The 21,492-nt window shown below is 34.7% G+C and overlaps 1 protein-coding gene across 1 annotated transcript in view; it reads right to left on the bottom strand.

Moving 5' to 3' along the window:
* Positions 1 to 3,547: 3,547 nt before the first annotated feature.
* The window catches only part of APPL1 (adaptor protein, phosphotyrosine interacting with PH domain and leucine zipper 1), a 31,763-nt gene continuing 13,818 nt past the window's right edge, over positions 3,548 to 21,492 (bottom strand). Inside the window, exons 8-22 of the mRNA XM_007451765.1 lie at positions 19,998 to 20,144; positions 19,015 to 19,097; positions 18,123 to 18,281; positions 17,239 to 17,427; positions 15,726 to 15,768; positions 14,475 to 14,531; positions 10,252 to 10,343; positions 9,664 to 9,846; positions 8,093 to 8,145; positions 7,319 to 7,493; positions 7,182 to 7,218; positions 6,401 to 6,547; positions 5,780 to 5,830; positions 5,391 to 5,480; positions 3,548 to 4,562 (exon numbers count right to left, since the gene is read on the bottom strand). Coding sequence (XP_007451827.1) covers positions 4,416 to 4,562; positions 5,391 to 5,480; positions 5,780 to 5,830; positions 6,401 to 6,547; positions 7,182 to 7,218; positions 7,319 to 7,493; positions 8,093 to 8,145; positions 9,664 to 9,846; positions 10,252 to 10,343; positions 14,475 to 14,531; positions 15,726 to 15,768; positions 17,239 to 17,427; positions 18,123 to 18,281; positions 19,015 to 19,097; positions 19,998 to 20,144 — 1,653 coding nt within the window. The 3' untranslated portion in view covers positions 3,548 to 4,415. The remainder of the gene's footprint in view (positions 4,563 to 5,390; positions 5,481 to 5,779; positions 5,831 to 6,400; positions 6,548 to 7,181; positions 7,219 to 7,318; positions 7,494 to 8,092; positions 8,146 to 9,663; positions 9,847 to 10,251; positions 10,344 to 14,474; positions 14,532 to 15,725; positions 15,769 to 17,238; positions 17,428 to 18,122; positions 18,282 to 19,014; positions 19,098 to 19,997; positions 20,145 to 21,492) is intronic.

Here is a 21,492-nt window from a genome sequence, read left to right as displayed (position 1 = left end):
TCATTCAGCCATACCTGTGTACCATTATATGGCACATCAACAGAGAGAACAGAGAGGCAGGATGATGACCACAGGCCCAGTCAGTTATAGCTTGATGTTTATATGTTTAGTCTTAGCATACTTTTTTTTCTAGCATAATATAGTCCTTCTTAAGGAAACTGAAGTTATATGATTTCTTTCTGACGTAGGAATTCATGGCTATACAGACTATTTCAGTAAGCACAGACTTAAAATTACTAGTAATACAGTTTTCACATAAAAAATTTGCAAGATTAGCTGGCATGAATAGTTTTTATTTTTTTTTAATCAAATTGTGGTGTCTGTTTATAAATGGGTGCTAGATTATATGTATGTCGATACACAAATATATTTAGGATATACATGCACCTAGAGAAATTACATAATTCTGAAGTTAATTTCATCCACTCCCTGGACCTTCTACAAGTGTATACATTTTATAAAACTGAAAACAAATTAAAACAAACTGCCAGTAGAAGAACAGAACTTGGTAAGTGCTACAGGAAACCATAAAGAGCACAGGGGATGAATATGCATTAGTATTAAAACTACAGGCCCAAGCCACTTAAGCTGGTGTACACAATAACCTGACCCTTTAAATTACAGGAATTTCTTTAAATAGGACCCAATATAGCAAGTATACATTGTAACATGTCTAGGGTAATTATTGAAAATTCTCTTAATTTTTCTAAAGGAAAAAAGTCACTAGATATGAATTAGTATTATTTCCCCATAAGTGACATTTTTTCCCCATTTTAGCTGTTATGGAATTGCAATAGGGTTAGATGTGTAATAACAGTATCATAACAGATTAAGAAAAAGTCCAATTGTTTTATAAGCATCATTTGAAATTACTTGGAGAAGTAAAATTCAGAGTATATATCAAATATTTCATACAAAAAAGACTATAAAAAAATCATGGACTTTATTATACATTAAAAATCTCCTAACAGCATACTTCCTGAAGCCTTGTCAGGAATACTTATTTTGACAAAATGAAAAAATAAGTTCTTCACTCCACATGTATACCACCATCACATAAAGTCGAGTTTTTCAAATTTAATTCTAAAGGGAAATGAAGCATAATTTTTAATTGTATATGCATGATTAACAATATCAGTGAAACAAGAATGAACCAATTCACTTACATTACAAAATCACCAAATATACAAAGTGGTTTTGCACATTAGTTATAACTTAATCCCCAGTTCTCATATTAACCTAAGTAAATTACATGAGTACAGCCACAAGAGATTGGTTAAAAAGTATAATATAGTTCCAGTTTCGAATTATTAATTAATATGGAAGAAAAAAATCTCATGAAAGAAAAGTAAGCCAAACTTGATAAAAATAAAGTCAAAGGCTTGCTTGCTACAATCAGTGTGTTTGAATATTTAAAGTACAGTTTGAATGCTAGGAGGCTGTTATCAAAACCAATGTTAATATTTTCATTTTATTAATTTGGGTGGCAGAGGTTTTACAAAACACAGGCTCTTAGGGTCTGTCAACAGGTATAAGAAGATTCAAATCTTAAGTACTTGCAGTTCCTATATATAACTCAAAATTAACTCAGATGCCTTTACCACATATGATTATATGTTATGTAGAATGGTATGCACACCCTACTATCCTTTCCTCAAGCATAAAAGTAACATAAATTTACCACCCCTAGACTGTGGAATCTGAGAATTCTTTTGAAATTAAACACAAAGTAATCATTGTAGACATGGCAAAAACTAGACTGGGGACTGCGTTCAAGGCAACAGTTTTAGTCCCTTGTTAGCAAGTTTTCCCAATTTTACAAGGGGGAAGGAATCATCAGTTTCCTATCTATTGACTTCACTACCATAGTTACAAAAGTACTGTTGACATAGGTAGCAAGAGTGCCTAGCAGAATTAGGTAGACTTAATTTCTTTCCTTTTAAAGAATCAGTTTTGTTAATTTCTAAAGCCATTAAGTGCAAGTTCAAGTCTGAGAAAGATATCCCAAAATCTAATTCAATCACCACCAAAGCATCCAAAAGCTTGAAGGGATTTCAAAGGGTAACAAAGATCAGCTTTAACACTACGCAGAAATCCATGGGGAGCCTTCCTTAAACAAAACACAGAATTTATTAAAGTTGATCCTTAAATATCTGCAGTAATGGAATCGTTCATATGGTTCTACAGTAATGGAACAGAAGTTGAATCATCTAAAATTGTTAAACCCACACATAACTTCTATTTGGCACTGGAAAGCCCTTTGGTCCGACCTATGGACATGGGTGTGTTATTGTGGAAATTCCTATCAAAACATGACGTAAAAGGAACCACAAATCTGTCCAGCATCCCTAAGTCTGCCAGTACCCTTAACTTTAGCCTACACTTTGACCCAGAGTGCTCACCAAGGGCTGTAGTACACTACCATGCAAAGCACCAGCCTAGTAAAACTGCCTCCTAATGCTGACCACCTTCCCTGCATGGTGGCTGACAAGTTACACCTGAACTAAGTGAGGTGACAACTTTATAGTAAAAGACTTACTGAAACAAAAAGCTTACTAATTCTCAAAAAGGTCTTAAAAGCAGGACCTGCCGTGACTAAGCAAATGCTGACCACAGAAGAAATTTCAATTTCTACGACAGGAATGATACACAAACTACTGTAAAAGCATTCCCTTTAGCAAGGACAAAATAAACTTTTTTCAGAAAGTATTCCATAAACTTCTACTTTTTTACTATATGTTTTGGTAACATAAGGCTTCAAAATAATGATTAAGTAATCATTATTCCCATTTGGCACATGGCTAAAAAAAATCATGATCCTATATATAATTATCTATCCCATTCCTACAGAAAACAATGTATATACAGTGTGAAACATCCACACTATATTGTGAGAACTATATGCCATTTCTAAATCAGAACTAAAAAGAAAAAACTATATGTTATGTAACAAAAGGCTTTTCCCTTGTAAAATTAGTCTTAGTGGCTAATCTCTTGAAAATTTTAAATGCATGACTGTGTAAAATATTTTATTCAATATATTTAACTTGGCCATATATACTTTTACATGTGAAACACAGGAACATAATTTCTATCAGCAATGTTAAAAATCCAAGTTAAAAAAAAAAAGTTTTGACACAGAATTAGGCAGTAGAGAAATGTCATTTTAACCTTGGTACCAGGTTAAAATCCTTCCTGGGTTGACTCTCCTATAACAAGCACTCAATTGCTTTTCAGTCTTTCATGGAATTAGACCTTTCGCTCTACTTATTTAAAGAGGACAAGTATTTACAATAATTAGTGCAAATTATTCTATTCTCATATATTATTTGCCTTCACGGATATAAAGTGATGATCAGTATTTTATAAAAACATGGAATTATGAAAATACTGTGGGCTATCAGTCTGAAATTTAAAAGATTACATTTTTAAACTAAATTCTGAGAATTTTTAAGCAGGAAACAATTGCTATAGAACTTCTTTCTAAATGTCACTTGATTTTCAATAAAAATTATTTCACACAATGCAGAAAATACAATGTATCCTGTAACAATATCTTTACATGTTAAATCCTAATCTAAAATGTATTTGAACAAAAAAAAAAATCCCTTTTAATAAATTCCAAAATCTTATTTTAACCATTACTGCTCTGCAGCAACAATTCAAGTCCCAACCTGAGAACTAAGAATGTGATAATAAAATGCCAAGGGCTGTAGCAATCTTGAAATGAAGACACTTAAGCTTCTTTCCCACTGGCATCAGGTGTAGTACATCAGAGAAATGCGAGCAATCCAAGAAAATGCCCTGAAATCAACAGTACCACCTGCCACAACTTGAAACCTTAAGTCTAAAATCTCTATTCTGATTATTTTGTAAAAGTTCTATTGCACATTTAACACTGTTAAAATATTTGCAAACTTGTAGAATTATCTGTATAAGGATTTTAAACCTATTCAGTCAAAAGCTTCCTCACTGCCTGCCAGCAATTGTTCCTAATGAAAGAGAGGGAGCATATCCATGAATATCTGAAGCTGAAGAATAAATGATTTCTTATGGTCACAGCCAATTACAATGCAAGGTAATAAGTTCACAATTTGAAGGAAGAACAGGCTTGAGCAACTGTAATTCCTCAGCACTCTACTTCAGGGATATGAACAGGTTTCTTTTAGACATGTGAAATTTGAAGTTACTGCACAGTATGTTATTTCTAAGGGAAAAAAAAAAATCAATGCAAACCTAAGTTATCAAGGTCAGTCGTAGTTTAAAAAATGAAGTTAGAATAAACAAGCAAATATAACTTTTAGTCTCCTTGATAGTTCAGCATTGTTGTTACCTTGTGCCATTTCACCACAGAAATTGTCAACAAATTCAAAGGGGTGGGGGGGGCGAATATCAACCAAAAAGTAAGGATAAGTTTATGCTTCTGATTCTCTCTTCTTTCCTCCTTCTCCCAAATCACTCTCTTCTGACTGGCTACTGCTAAGGACAACAAACTGCCCCTCACTACTGGCTTGGTTTGGTCTACTGGAAGCAGCTATCAACCGACTTTGTTCTTCTAAGTCCTAGTGGAAAAGACAGAAAAGAAACTTAAAGTTAATTTTTTGCAATCAAATAGGAGACTAAGCAGTTAAATACATACTTGAGAGCCACTTCAACTCTTCTGTCATAAATATGTATGCATAATTCTGGCAACTTACTGAAAAGAAAGACTACACACAACCAATGCAACACCGAAGTAAAATCTGACACTTTTCTAGGAAACCTATAAAAGCCAACATGTCACTCTTCTCCACTTTTATGGCCAACAACTTACATTCAAGCCATCATTATCTCTCATTATAAACTACAGAAAAGGCTCATAATGAATCACTCCACATCCCCTCCCTTCCCTCTCTCTAATATGTGTGTGTGTGTGTGTGTGTGTGTGTATTCACACACACACACAACTACCATTGATGAAAGCCATATATATATCTCCTCTCAAAAGACCTACTTTGACAGAGACAACCTTCCAACCTCTTCTGGAATATGTAGTATGTTTGCTAAACAGCAAGTCACACTACATGTCAATATAACTATAATGTAAACATTGTATCAGAAGACAGATGTCAGGAATTCCCTGGCAGTCCAGTGGTTGGGACTCTGAGCTCTCACAGACGAGGGCTGGTTGGGGAACTAAGATCCCACAAGCCGTGCGGCACAGCCAAGAAGACAGATGTCATCCTTTTCTGCTATGCTATGAATCATCTGGTTATGTATGAAGTGGCTGAGCAAGTAGAAACAGACCTTCACTTGAAATTTCCAATATGAAAGTCACAGTGCTGAATTAAGGAAACTCTTCATAAATATCATATCTAGTCAGAGAAGATCTAGACATTAGGACTGCATACCTTTTCAATTTGTTTTTGTTTACTGAGTTCTTTCTGTTGCTTCTCTTTTACTCTCTCTATTTCTTTTTGTTTTTCTGATGCCCTGCGATCCTGAAGACCAGATGAATACAACTAATGAATTAAATATGAAATAACTTTAAATTTTAACTTGTCAATTAATATTACCTTTGTAACCTTTTCAAATTATTATTTGCATTTATATGAGAAAGCACACCAAAGATTTACATTCTAATGTTAGCCATTTATCCAAATTCTAAATGCTATGTATCAGCAATAGCATCTATTGTTAACCTCGCATAGCAAAATCATTTTTATTTACTTGCTAATATGAAAGATCTTATATTACTTTAGTTAACATTCTTGGATAATTAAGTGTCTTGGATTCTTACCAGTTCTGCATGCAAAGCTATCTGTTTTGCCAGTCCAACAGAATCACAAATCTAAAGGGGGAACAAGTAAGAAAACCTCAGGCAGTTCTTACATCAAGTATTCAAATGGCTGATGTAACTAGTTTTATAACTCATTTTAATACACTGCTTCAAACAAAAGCTGATTTAAGAATGTTCCAGCTCCAAAACCAATCCTTTGTGTATTTTCTTCAGAGTCTGTGAGCTCCCACTGCTGGTTCTCACCTCTTTCACATACCCCACTTCTTGTTATCTCAAATTCATTACTGAGAAGGTAAAGTTGCAAAGAACAAAGCAAGCAGCTGCTGCTGCTACTCTAAGATGAAGACATTTGGAAATGGCTGATTATGGGAATATTTTGCATTCCCAGGATAAGTTAACAAAGCCAGAAGATTGCAACAGCTATCAATGGCCAGGAAGATACAGGTTTGTGGAGTCAGATGGCCCAACCCATCAGCTCAGCTCTCCTCAAAACAAGAGACTTTGGTCAAGCAACTCAGCTGGACTAGGCAAAGTTTGGGAGTTTTTCTCCAGAAATCTTAGTAAGAACTTTGACTATGACATGTATTTCACAACAGAAACACATTTTGAAAAGCCACGTACCTTTTCACCCTCATTGTTTGATTCAAATATATAGCAGACTGATGACAGATTACTTTCACTTCTCCCTCCTGATGTCCGAAGAACAAATCCAAAAAGCCTCTTATTTTCCTGGTGGGTAGCATACAAAACTACACTGGGTAATGGAAACTGCCACAGAAAACATCAGAAGCAAACATGAAATTTTTCAAACCATTAAAACAGCCCTCTTATATATGACAAACTCATGTACTAAGTTATTTAATATCCTAAATAGAACATTAGAGTCAATTGTTTTTCTTAACCGAATGGTAATCCAAGAACAAACAATGTCATATTTGGTTTGGATTGTCAGGAAATTAAAAGGTTGTTGAATACTGAATTTGTTTTATTAGTCATTAACACATTTTACAAATTCAAATTCAGTAACAAAAATAGTCTATATTATTAAATGATTAATTAGAAGCACATTTCAAAACAGATAATTATAAAATAAACTCAATCATGTTGGCCTTTTAATCCCTTAATTTAATTTTTAGTTTCTTTAGTGTATGATATATGCTCCCTAACTGAGGGATAAATATAAATACTAAGTATCACACCAGATTGCATTGATTCTTTAAGTTACAAGGAATGTTACAACTTTTTTGTAGAGATAGCCATAGACTCAATTATAACACCCTAAAGACCAATCATAATTCATGCTACCATATCTGAATATACAGAATCAGGATTATTATAAAGATGTAAGATGTGTATATGTACAAAGAGACTTAAAATAAAGCTTTAAACATGCAGAACTCACCATGAGCCTTGTAACTTGTGTCTGTGGATCAATTAACCTATAATAATAATTAAAAATTTGGGAGACAAATTTTAATTAGGCTAAAATTATGTAAACATTTTTTCCTACAGTTTTTTGAGGGACAGGTTACTACTTACTTTAAACAATCACAAGAGACTAATAAATGTGATTCTGTCATACGAAAGATGTTATGGATGGCCCGGGCAGCTAAGATTTGGCGCATTGTTTCATAAACAACATCTGGATTGTCATCTGATTTCACCTCCATAGAACCAAGGAATCGGACAATAAACAACTGATGAAGAATAGAATCTACAACAAAACAAGGTACATTATGGATTTTTAAATCCCAAATTTCTTTTCCTAAGGAATAAAATACACTGCTTTCTTTAGGTTTTCCAATGAAAAATTCAACACAGCAGAAGCATTTAGAAATAACTCCTAACTACAGTGTTCATCTTATAGAAAAATTAAGATCTCAAACTCAAATAGCAAAAGGTTATGCTTTGGCAATTGGTACTTCTGAGTTAAAAAGAATTCCTTTTACTATGCTTACAGCTTTTCTGTAAGTTTGAAATTATATCGAAGTAAATAGCTATGGGGAAAAGAAAAAAAAAGTTATGCTCCAAAACCAGAAGAAAACGAGCTGTTAGGAAAAGGTCAAAGGATATCTTACGGAATGAAAATTTGACTATGAGGTCAAAAGTATCATAATCTATAATTTTGTGCGAATAATGAAATCTTAAGTTTAAGTTCTGTTGCTTTAAGTGTACTATGAGTGAAAAGAGAAAACTGTGAAGTATAGATACCATTAAAACAGCATACAGCAAAAGAAATGTAAACACCAAATTCTTCACACAGTTTACTGCTCTGAGAATTTCTAAACTATAAGAATAGTACACTTGTTTTACCTTCAGTTTCAGATTTTGTACCTCCTCCAGATTCTCCAAATGGATTTGTACGCCTGAAAAGTATTTTAAAAAATTATGAACCAGAGGTCAGTTACCATGAGCCACATGGAAGGAACCTCAATCACTGAACCCAGAGTTAAAAACTAAAAGTCACAAAACCTTGTACACACATTTTTAAAAAGCTCCAAAATACCCCTTCCTGTTAAGGAACACTACTGATGACCAACTAACTTGTGATGAAGGCCTCTGCCCTCACACTAAGTTAACAGGCTGAACTCAAAGTTACTATATTTTAGAAGATGTGGACAGATTGCATGTTTAGCCACAGACACACAAAAATCAACATTATAATAAAACATGTTGCAAAAGTTCTTGAATTTAAATAAAGTAGGACAGAGAATGGCTAATTTAGCTACAACTTTAGGTACATGAGAAAAATGCCAGGAATTTCCTTGGATTGTAAAAAACCTTTTTTTACGTCCTCTAAGTACATGTCGCAAGTTAACTATGATAATTTGAACATTTTCTAGTTTTAAACCTGTATTTCTCAAGACATACGTAACAGAATGCAAGAAGAAAAGCTAACTAGAGGTGGAAGCTCCCTCCCTCCTTAGTGTGCATGGCTCATGACACACCCACAACGAAGGAAGAAAAGTACAATCCAAAGTAGGTTTTATAGACAAACAGAGAGCTAAGTGGTTCTAAAATAACACTGGCTTTAAGATAACATGAAATTATCTCCCTAATACATGTCTGACCTATCATATCAAATGCTAAGTATATTTCTGTGATCAAGAGTAAATTATCTTTTCTTGGTCATGGGCATGTATATTCCATATTACTACATTATCAATTTATTAGGTGCCCCACCTACTTAATAAATGATTTGCCTTAAGCCACGTTTCCTTCATCCATAGCCAAAGAAAAATTTTAACTGCTTTGACAAGGATTTCTCATTATATAAACAAAAGGTAATTCATTAATAATTCATAGCATGACAGTGTTCCTTCCTGGAGATTTCTTATTCTGAAACAAGATAACTTTTTTTTTTTTTTTAGTTGCGGCATGCAGGTTTCTTAGTCGCATCATGTGGACTTCTTAGTTGTGGCATGCATGCGGGATCTAGTTCCCCAACCAGGGATCGAAGCCGGGCCCCCTGCATTGGAAGCACAGAGTCCTACCCACTGGACCACCAGGGAAGTCCCCTAGATAATGTTTTCTAATAAACCTGTAGCACATGTATTACTCTCAAGAATTTTAAAAATATTGTCATGACGGAAAAATAGGACTGTCATCTTTCTTCTGTAATTTTATGAGTAAATACCTTAGAAGTAGATCTGATAAACAATTCAGAATTGAGTATTTTTAAAACTAAATTATCTAAACTCATTTAACTGAGGCAAAAAACAGAGAAAAGCCTGCATGATTCTTCTCCAACTATCAAAATTCTGTTAGGTAATTAAACAAAGAAAGTAAAACATAGCTGATGCACAAGATATATGAGAGATGGCTCTCAACTGTAGAAATTGGCTCATAAGCCCTACAGCCCTACAGACCTTCCTATCACCCACCTGCCTCCCTGGCCAGAGGCTTTTGCCTGGCCAGGCTGATCTTCACACACAGGAGAAATGATGTCAAACTGTATTGGGGTGTCTGGGGCAACGAGAGAATCTAGAGAGAGGGCAGCCAAATTTGTGGACTCAGATCCTATGGATCCTGAACTGCTGGTTCGAGCTGTCAGTGGCCGAGATTGTCTAAGCACAGAAGAAAAGAAGAAGGCATTGCATTTAGTTTTCTCTTTGGGAAATTAAACACTTAAACTATGAGAAAAGAAAATACAATTTTATAAGTCGATGAGAACAAATTTTAATAAACACAATCCCAAATCACAGCTACTTTGTCAAAAGACTTTATCAAAAGACTTTTTCTTTACAATTACTAAATCCAGAAACGTAAATCACTTTAACCTAGAGACAAACACAAGGGAAATTTGGAATCATCATTTATTTAGCACTCTTGCTGGTAAATTTACCGATTTGAAATACATTTTCTAGAACTATTTCGTACTAATGTAACTAGCACTGCTAAAATCAAAGTGTTTGCTAACACCTTCAATAGCCCATATAGTTCTTTAAATAGCCCACACACTGGTAACTCACCCTGCTGGCCGCAGGCTCTCGTGCCTCTGCTGGAAAGACGGGGAAGGAGTGACAGCTTCCAAAGCTGACTGATTTACTCGTGCAGCAATTTCCTATTTTTTTTTTAAAAAAGGACGAATTAGTAAAGCAAGAAAACCAAAAGTTTAAATATAACTCTCTGAACTGTCAGAATGTCCCTGAGTTACACTTAAAATGTAAATTGAAGTTACTAAAGTAGTTCCACATTCTCTTGTCTTAGTATTAAGACACATAATTAACTTCACAACATTATAACTTAAGTTTCCTCTTACTTCCTGTAAACCTAGGGGGAAAATCTGATTTTTTTCTACTAATATACATAATAGGGAATATTTTTTCTTTAAATTTTAACTATCAAAGTTTTTTTAGATTAAGGTTTGTATTGCTAGCACCTAGTACAGTGCCTAGCATATGGGCACTCAAATTTGCTAAATAAAGAAATTTAAAAGGAGTAGGAAATAGTCACAAAATATTAAAGTATTTTATAACTATGATGCTGAAGTTTTCATGATTTTCTGGAATGTATTTATGCTCAGAAATATCTGTGTATTTATTAATAAAGTTATCATGGATATTTTCGGCCAAATTTGAAAAAAAGCTTTCCATAAGAAATATTTTAAAACTTATTAAAATATTAAACTTATTAAATAATTTAAAACATTATTTAAAACACAAGCTAGGGCTTCCCTGGTGGTGCAGTGGTTGAGAGTCCGCCTGCCGATGCAGGGGACACAGGTTCGTGCCCCGGTCTGGGAGGATCCCACATGCTGCGGAGCGGCTGGGCCCATGAGCCATGGCTGCTGAGCCTGCGCGTCCGGAGCCTGTGCTCCGCAACGGGAGAGGCCACAGCAGTGAGAGGCCCGCGTACCGCAAAAAAAAAAAAAAAAAAAAAAAAAAAAACACAAGCTAAATAAAATAACATGTACATTAGAAAAAATAATCACAAAACATTTTTGCACTTCTGTGTCTTAGCAAAAGTATGAAGACAATGCCACAAATTGATCAAAATTTCTTCTCACTAATATAAATAAAATAATTCTGGATAATGTGGAAAATATTAAAACTCTGACTTCTGATAATTGGCAGGAGAGTACAATAAGCCTGACTTATTCAAATCCAAACACTATATTCCCTTTGTATTCCTTAGGTATTAACAAGTCATCTAATTTGCATTTTAATTTTTTGTTGTTCCCAAGTGACATAACAGAAAGAAAAAGCAAGATTGGCAGGAGATCAAGTTACTAAAAGCAGAAGACTTCTCTACAGTTAGCACTGATATTCTTAGATTAAACTCATTAGATCATTATAAAGCTAACAGAAATAACTAATATTTTTCAGGTCATGAGATTTTGCTTCTTTAGTTCAAAACTTTTTTCCTAGGCATCCAAATCATATGTGTCTTGGACGGTACCTCAAAACCATTATGGTAAAAACAGAACTCTTCTTTTCCAAATTGTTCTTCCCTTCATTTGGGCTTAAAACCTGGAAGTCATCTTTGTCTCCTTCATCCTTTATATTGGTCAGTTTCTTCATCCTTTACATCGGTCAGTTACTAACTAGTCCAGCCAATTTCTTTTTACCTGTTTCTATGATTCATTCTTCTCTCTTCCCTCAGGTTACCACCATGTTCAGACCCTCAATTTGTGCCTAAACTATAATGGCCTCCTACATGTCCCCCAACAGTCCTGTCTAATTAACCGCTACACCAACAACAGTTTAAGACTTAGAAGGGTAGGGCTTCCTAGAGAAATTAGCCCCAATCTGCCTCAACTGAAACCGTAACCCCCACCCCCAGCCTCCCATCAGCCCCAAACAGCCCTGGGAGGCGGCCGGGTTCACAGCCTAGCTGGGCCTACCAAGACTGGCAGAGGTCAGATGGCTCCTCTCTTAAACCAAGTCTCTTCCCAACTACACTGCAGTTAGGACTCACTGGTCCTTCCAGAGTTCTCTGCACCCCGGGTTCTGCCTGCATGTTTGGACTGCATCTACAACTCTGTCTACACTGCTGATTTCATCTGATTTGATACCCACTACTCAAAGCATAACTGGCAAAACTTGAGAGTTCAGGTTGCCTCACCCCAGACCTACTGAAACGTAATATGCATTTTAACAAGGTCCCCAGGTGATTTGTATGCTCATTTCAGTTTTCTGTTATTCTCCAACAAGACCTTTCAATTCTAATTATACAACTAATTTCACAAACACAACATTTCTGCATTTGTGCTTTTGTTTTTATTCTCTTATCTACAATGTCTTCTCTTTTCCTCAGAATCTGGACAAATCCGACCTAGCTCAGGTTTCTGCCATCTCCACAGAGTTTTCTCTAAAACTAAAATCCATACTGATCCTTTTTTTTTCTTATTTTTTAACATCTTTATTGGGGTATAATTGCTTTACAATGGTGTGTTAGTTTCTGCTTTATAACAGAGTGAATCAGTTATACATATACATATGTTCCCATATCTCTTCCCTCTTTGTCTCCCTCCCTCCCACCCTCCCTATCCCACCCCTCCAGACAGCCACAAAGAACCGAGCCGGTTTCCCTGTGCCATGCGGCTGCTTCCCACTGGCTATCTACCTTACGTTTGTTAGTATATATATGTCCATGTCTCTCTCTCGCCCTAACACACCTCACCCTTCCCCCTCCCCATATCCTCAAGTCTGTTCTCCAGTAGGTCTCTGTCTTTATTCCTGTTTTACCCCTAGGTTCTTCATAACATTTTTTTTTCTTAAATTCCATATATATGTGTTAGCATACGGTATTTGTCCTTCTCTTTCTGACTTACTTCACTCTGTATGACAGACTCTAGATCTATCCACCTCATTACAAATAGCTCAATTTCGTTTCTTTTTATGGCTGAGTAATATTCCATTGTATATATGTGCCACATCTTCTTTATCCATTCATCCGACGACGGGCACTTAGGTTGTTTCCATCTCCGGGCTATTGTAAATAGAGCTGCAATGAACATTTTGGTACATGACTCTTTCTGAATTCTGGTTTCCTCAGGGTATATACCTAGTAGTGGGATTGCTGGGTCATATGGTAGTTCTATTTGTAGTTTTTTAAGGAACCTCCATACTGTTCTCCATAGTGGCTGAACCAATTCACATTCCCACCAGCAGTGCAAGAGTGTTCCCTTTTCTCCACACCCTCTCCAGCATTTATTGTTTCTAGATTTTTTGATGATGGCCATTCTGACTGGTGTGAGATGATATCTCATTGTAGTTTTGATTTGCATTTCTCTAATGATTAATGATGTTGAGCATTCTTTCATGTGTTTGTTGGCAGTCTGTATATCTTCTTTGGAGAAATGTCTATTTAGGTCTTCTGCCCATTTTTGGATTGGGTTGTTTGTTTTTTTGTTATTGAGCTGCATGAGCTGCTTGTAAATTTTGGAGATTAATCCTTTGTCAGTTGATTCATTTGCAAATATTTTCTCCCATTCTGAGGGTTGTCTTTTGGTCTTGTTTATGGTTTCCTTTGCTGTGCAAAAGCTTTGAAGTTTCATTAGGTCCCATTTGTTTATTTTTGTTTTTATCTCCATTACTCTAGGAGATGGGTCAAGAAGGATCTTGCTGTGATTTATGTCATGGAGTGTTCTGCCTATGTTTTCCTCTAAGAGTTTGATAGTTTCTGGCCTTACATTTAGGTCTTTAATCCATTGTGAGCTTATTTTTGTGTATGGTGTTAGGGAGTGATCTAATCTCATACTTTTACATGTACCTGTCCAGTTTTCCCAGCACCACTTATTGAAGAGGCTGTCCTTTCTCCACTGTACGTTCCTGCCCATACTGATCTTAATATTCTGAAATCTTAAGCTTTCAGTCATCACCATACACTTTCAATTTATATGAAATGTTACTTAAAGTTTTAGTTTTCTCTTCCCACATACATAAGCTCCTGGAGGACAGAGGCCATGGCCTATTTTTCTTCTATATCCCCTTTCTCCATGGTGCTCAACACAGTGCTAAACACAAGGTTGATGTCTACTTACATTTGTTGGTTGACTGATTTCAGTACGTTCTGAAATAATTTACTCTTCTAGGAAGACCAGATACTCATTCTATTCATGATATATGAAAGCTGCCCATTCAAGGGCAAATTAAAAGATTACAGAACTTGAGAAAATACAATAAAAGCCATATAAGCCACAGAATTATTCAATTTTGCCAGATCTGGATACATAAAATAAAAATATTACCTCTGGGTTTTCACTTAAATATATCTGTTTAGATATGTTATTTATTGTACAGATCCACTGCAAGAGGAAAAAATAGAAAAATACGATTAATATTTTTCCTACAATGCTTCCCTTCTAAAAGAGAATGTTTAATATTTAACTGACATAGAAGTTTCACTAGAATAACATATAATCTTTCTTATGAGATAAATACCTTCCTATATACAAAAGCATATATATGTACAACATATGAAGGTATAACAGAACACTGAACAGATTTGTTATTTTTAAATCCCAAATTTATTTCATACAAGGAAATAAAAAATATAGCTATCATGTTAAACTGTAATTTAATAGTCTATATTTATCTTTTTATATCACACCCCCCTCTAATCCCCACCAAATAAGACAGTCTGGACTCAGATACCATGATTAATACCAATGTAAAAAAAGTTAAGAGCTAAATATATTCCTTGTGCATGTATTTTACATACTTCCCTTTCAGGTTTATAAATAACACAGAAAACACTCTCTGCCCCACATCCTCTGCTTCACTCTCAAGTATTCCAGTGCCTGAGGAGCCTTACAAAGCTAACCTAATATTCTGTTTGGTAAACCCTGCAAAGAACAGACATATGTCTGTATTCCTCAGAGACCAGAAGTAGGTTTTAATACCTACTCTTTTCCATAAGAAGTAAATAAAAGTTGATCTCTACATAATTTCTAACCTTGTCTTTTACCAGCACAATTATATAGTAACAACTTACCTTCCATATTTGGTGAACGACAAGTAAAAATGGAGCCAAAAACAAAAGACTCACGAGGAAGAACAAACACTCCCAAATTTTTGTTTTTCTGTCTTTCATTTCCCCAAGGTTTTAAGCTTTAGTTGCTTCCTGCCATGCTACATCTGCCACTATGTTCTTAATGCAGCAAATACTGTCTCAGAGAGTTGGTAAGAGAAGGGAATAGATTAAACTTGCCTCATGATACTAACAGCCTGCCAGAAAGCAGCAGTCACAAGGTCATTTCTGAATTTGAGCTTTTAAAAAGACAGCAAGAGATGATCTCTAAGGTCTCTCCTTATAGGTCCAGTTGTAAAATTCCATGTGAAACTTAAGAATGTTGCTTGAGGACAATAGACTTTTATGAAAAAAAGATTTGTAATTAACTAGGATTTTCCAAATTTCTATAATGAACACATCAATATGTTTTATCATCAGAAAAATATCTTAAGATGATGCTTAAGAAATTAAGTAGATAAAATTTTACCTCTTCATGGTCTTTTTTACTCTCTGCTTGCAAAATTGAAGACCTGAAAAAAAAGAGAAAAAGTTTGACAGTCAACTTTTTTCTAAAGTACTTTTAACATGAGTGAGAAATTTTTATCTTTAAAGATACACATCAGTATGAAACAAAGAGAAAACACATAACCAACCAGTATCTTAAGGAAAGGAGACTATCAGAGGTATCAGAACTCAGATTTTAACAACTCTTGACTTTGTCTATCTATGCCAAGATGTACCAAAAAAGAAATGTGCTGGTTTTCAGAAGGCAGCCTATAACAAAGGTACATTGACACTAAGACAATGCATTTCAACTTTCTGACACTTACCATATATATTTCAAACATAAATCAGTGGTCCTAATAGAAAATACTAATTTTACTTCATTATTTATTATTTTTCCTTGAATATGGTTAAGTAAAACTTTTCAACATATTAATCACTAACATAGGGATATGTAGCTTTTCTATAGATGTTAATATTTTAAGAGTTAGAAAAAATTTTTTTTCACTAATTTTGAATCACACCAGGAATGTGAAATGGGAAATCATGTTAAGCATTAGCAAAAAACAAAATGTAAAGACATCCAGTAACGTTAACAGTTTGGTAATTTTGACAAATGAACAAAGGGACTCCCAACATCCAGTGTGATAAATGACACACAATAATTGACATTGTTTGTTTATAGAAGGAATATGAAATAAACATTCAGTATTTCCTCACCTATTTTAAAAATGTACTTAGAATAAAAAATAAAAACTGTAAGGCAATGACCAAAAAGTTAATTATTGCTTCTGGTTAATGAGATTATAGCTTTTTTTCATACATCTTTTTGTATAGTTCTGTGCTTCTCAAAAATTTGTTTTAAAAGCTGCTCTATGGGATTCTTGTTTAATGCAAAGGTAACAGAAGTTTAAAAAATGGCACATAAACATTAATGGCCTAAATAATTAGTTTGATCAGAAATATGTGATTAACATTAAAAATATTATTATTAGCACCTACGACATGCTAGGCACATTACATATGTTAGATTTCTATTCTACATAACAATTCACAAAATGGAAATGAAGGACCCCCCCCACCTCCATTTTACATGTAGAAAAATGAAGCTCAGAGAGGTCAGGTAACTTGTCTAACCCTGCAAAGTAGGTAGTGGATCCAGAATTTGAACTTTCTGACCCCAAGGTTGGAGCTCTTTCCACTAACTTGTGCTGCCTTCCCCATACCATGCTGGATTTTCAGTGACCAGTCTCTTAACATGAAATCCCAGGTCTTTACCACATAAACTTGCTTTGACAACCTCAAAATATTAAGACATCATTTATCTAAGTCAAAAAGGAAAATTCAACTAATTTCTACAAGATTAAAAAGAAAATTATCTTAATACATAATAATTCTAACATATGTGTACATTGTCCAAGTGAAAAGGAATTATCCTACATTTCAGTAGTTTAAAATATGACAGATTTTTTTTAATAGTAGGGAAAAATACTAACTTTTTGCCATCAAAAGAAGTGATCTGAAAACAGTATCGCCTGTCTTCACAGTCCACAGCCATTACTGAACAGTTGTCTATGTCCATGGCCAGGCCTCCTGCTACGTCCCCACGGGCCTGACTCATTAGGTTTCCACCCTGTGTGAAGTAAAACTGTCTGTCCCAGGTAGATGACACCAAGCCTGTTTTACTAAATGAAGAAAGTACATTCACTCTTTAATAACAACACACCTAAAATTCCATCATCAGCCAGACACAAGATAAAGGTAAAGCACATCACAAAGAACCACCTTGCAAAAAGGCACCAAGGTGCCTAGAAAATATAAACATCAGGTTTTCAGTCTCTAAAATAAATTCACATAAACTGACCCACATGTGTGATTGTGCATGTATATATTTCCAAAACAAGGCTGGAAATGATCAAATTACAGCTGTTATGATGCTCCATAAAATACAGTCCAACTGTATTTCAAGGGAATAAATTCAAAACAAAAGAATTTATTTTACTGCTAGGGTTAACTTGCTTTATCCTATCTTCAGGTAAAAACTAAAATTTGACTTGATGGTGTAATTACATATATTTTAAAGTATGATAATGATATTTAATAGCATTCACATGTTATGCTAGATTTATTTAAACTCAAATTGGTTTCACTTTTTAAAATAATTCTAAATCATTTGATAAATATCTAAATAGAATTTTACTTTTGAAAATTATTCATGTACCTCATCTGTCAAAAAGTTGGCATAAATACTAATAGTGGTATTAGTAAAAAGATTCAACATTTAGTAAAATCAGAACAGTTCGGAGATATCATTTATTATATTCACTTGCTATTACCTTAACGGATACACAATATATGAAAATAACAATAGTTTTCTTACTTCCTAGCATTAAGGTATCCAGCCTTTTGGGTTAAGTTTCGATTAACAGGAAATTTTGTGGGATCTGGGTCAGGCACGTACAAGGGGTCACTGGCTACTTCCAAATCCTCTATTGTCTGCTGCATGGTCTCTACATCACTGTCCATTTCCCTGCGAACACTAACAGAGGGAACAGATTATTTACTACCAACTACAACAGACAAAGAACTCCTTACCAATCTTATTTAAATGTATATTTGTTCTGTATATATTTTCCTAAAGAGAACAGCAGTGGCATGGGTGGTTAAAGTGGCGTGTTATAAAGCAGCTTTAAGTTTTATTTGAAACTTAGATATTTGGGAACAATACCAAATTCCAAAACTAATGAAGCCACATTGAATGACTCATACTTTGGAGGAATTTTCAAACTGCTCTTCCCTGTGCATTTAAAACAATCATTTTCATCTCCCTCCATATCGCAGATTAACCACATCACTGCTCAGACTTTGAACCTGATTAGAACTACTTTCTCTGTCTCTTTAATCTCTCATGGCTTGCAAAAGCAAGATTCATTTAGTACTCTCCCATCCATCCCCTACAATTCAGATAACTGTGAAGATAATTCACTTATGGATAATTACTATTATGTGTCTGTTGTATTCAGACATAAAACCTAGTCTACAATCAATAAAATACCATCAGATTTGACACTGTTATGAAATTCAGAGTTCAAATTCTGTGGAAAAGATGGTGAGAAAACCAAGAAGCATCCACAAGCCACTCGAGAAACTCTCACAGCAGGGAAAATAGCCCCTCAGAAATTAAGTGGTAAATATTTCTAGATTATGGTACGTAGCTGTTAACGTATCATTCTCATAACTTCATTTTCAATTTTAAGGAAGAAAAAACTTACTTCTGTACACTTGTTCCAATATTAGTTAAGAATTCTTCCAGTTGGTCATTGAGATTTTCAGAACCCATCTTAAAGAAACTTATCTGGGGCAAGAGGGTGTGGGAATTGGAGGGTGAACAACAGAAACACATACACACAAAATACTTAGAGTGAATCATATAAACAATCACCAAGACACATAGTTAAGTAAAAAACAAAGGATTATTTCCATCTGTGTAAAAATAGGTCGTAGTTTACAATGATTACTACTGGGCATAGAGCCACTGAAGAAACTACACTTAAATTTCACTGTGCATCATCTTATATATTAACACATGCATATAGTAAGCAAGTTTTTAAAATTGGAAAATATATTTTTAAATATTTCAAGTAAGTCATATGGATAAACTATTTCATGTTTACTACAAAGATAAGTTTTACATCTGAGGAATAATAAGTACTCATATTCAAAGGAATATTCAAATTTCTTTAAATTCTTGCTTTTAGGGGACTGCTATTTCATCTTATGTTACCCAAATTTAATTTTCTAGCCTCCTTCCTGATGTACAGCTCTTGGAATACTTTGGAGTTCATCCATTAATTTTAACTCAGGAAGTATGCCAGGAACATGAGACAAGCTCAAACATGTCCATTCTCTTTCAGATCTATTATGAAGTAAGAGTGAATGGAAGCTTGAGCAATAGGAGTAGCTTTGGAATTCATTTATCTTTCTGTTCCCTGTCCCCAACTGTGATGGGCAAGGTCTAAATACAAGGTAAGCGGTTTCATCTACCCTAAAATATTTGAAATCTTCATTTGCTAGGAAAACCCTTCTCCCTAACTTCCTTAAAATAGCACTCTGACATTTTAAAAAATGCTTTAAAATCACAGACACAAATGAGTATTTGACCTTAGTTTGTAATATCCTTACATTTAACATAAAAATCAAACTTAATATAAAGTTCTTAAGACAGTTATAATCCAAAACACAGTACAGTATTCACCTGAGCTTGCATGTACCCAAGTAGAGGTTCTAACAATGCTATTTTCTTTTTGTATTGAAGAGTATTTAATGCACAAAAATAATGCATCATGGTCTGGTGTTGTTTTTTTCTGGAAGTGTAGACATCTTCTGTTACTTCATACTTCACCTTTGAGTGAAAGATTAAAAATACTATTATTTATTTAATTTTGAATTATCTTTAGTAGTGGCTGAGGGGAAGAGACTACCCAAGGAAAAAGGTGCATCACCAGCAATTGTACATAGCTGTCTTATTTTCTGAGATAGAAATCCTGCAGAATATTGGCTAAGATAGTTTTCCTGTTTTACTACCAACCACTTTATTTTTAAAAATGCACATTAAAAGCAGCATTCTACACATAGCTATGAACTATAGTAACTATAGTAGCTATAGTAACTAAACTAGGCATGGCAGATAAGGTCTACCACATGGAGGAAAAGAAGACAACAGTCTGGTATTAGCTTAGTCATTAATCTTTGACCTTTTTCAGTTCACAGCATACCACTTGCCTCCTAGTTCTCTGGTTCTCTCCCTACTGCTCCTCTTTTCTTGTACTTGTTTTCCTTCACCCACACTTAAACTATGTCCCTTGAGTTCTTGTATTCAGACAACAAATATTTATTGAGCACCTGTTACGTAACATACATTGTCTCTTCTCTTTTCCTGCTTTCCACAGAATACCAAAGCAAGTACCAAGAATATTCTAATACACCAACGACTCCCGAAGTTTTATCTCCTGCCCCTCACTCTCCCAGTTGTCAGAGGAAGCAGTTCTCCAGATGGGTCCTGTATGCGTGAATGTGTGTGTGTATGTGCAAATGTGCTGGAAATGTACAAAACTGAAGACAGTATCCTCCTCACAAAACCTGCTCCTCTACTTTGTTTCTTAGCTCTCTTAATTTTTCCTAGATCGATCCCATCAACCAAGAATTTTGGGACTCATTTTTTATTCCTCCTCCTACCATAAGTCTTGTCAATTCTACTTGTGAAGTATCTTCCAAAAGTATTCCCTCCTCTCCACTTTCAATAACAACCTTAGCTGAGACTCTCCTAATATCTTTGCCAACTATTCCAATACCTTTTCATTGGATTCCCTCTAGTCTTGTCCCCTTCATATTTCCACTAATATTTTCATTCTGTTATCAAAATTGCATGGTGTCCCTCATCTACTTAAAATCCTTTGGTGGCTGCCCACTCCCGCTAACATACATTTTAGTCATTAACATAGTAACCTGGCCCCAAACTACCTCTTTCTTGTCGTTTGGCCATACCTCCCCCAAATACATCCTATGACCCAGACACACTGAAATGATTATCTTTCCATTATCATAATTATTGCTAGAAATAATAATAAAATCTATAAGCCAGGTACTTGGCATGCATTCTCCTTCCTCTTCACAACTACTGAGTTTTTTTGATAGAGAAATTAAGTAATCAGTGTAACCAAACCAAACCAGCTTATTTGACCTCAGGAAAA

The sequence above is a fragment of the Lipotes vexillifer genome, unplaced genomic scaffold (assembly GCF_000442215.2).
Source record: "Lipotes vexillifer unplaced genomic scaffold, Lipotes_vexillifer_v1.1 scaffold521, whole genome shotgun sequence".
NCBI lineage: Eukaryota > Metazoa > Chordata > Mammalia > Artiodactyla > Lipotidae > Lipotes > Lipotes vexillifer.
This window is presented reverse-complemented; position numbering and strand designations above follow the sequence as displayed.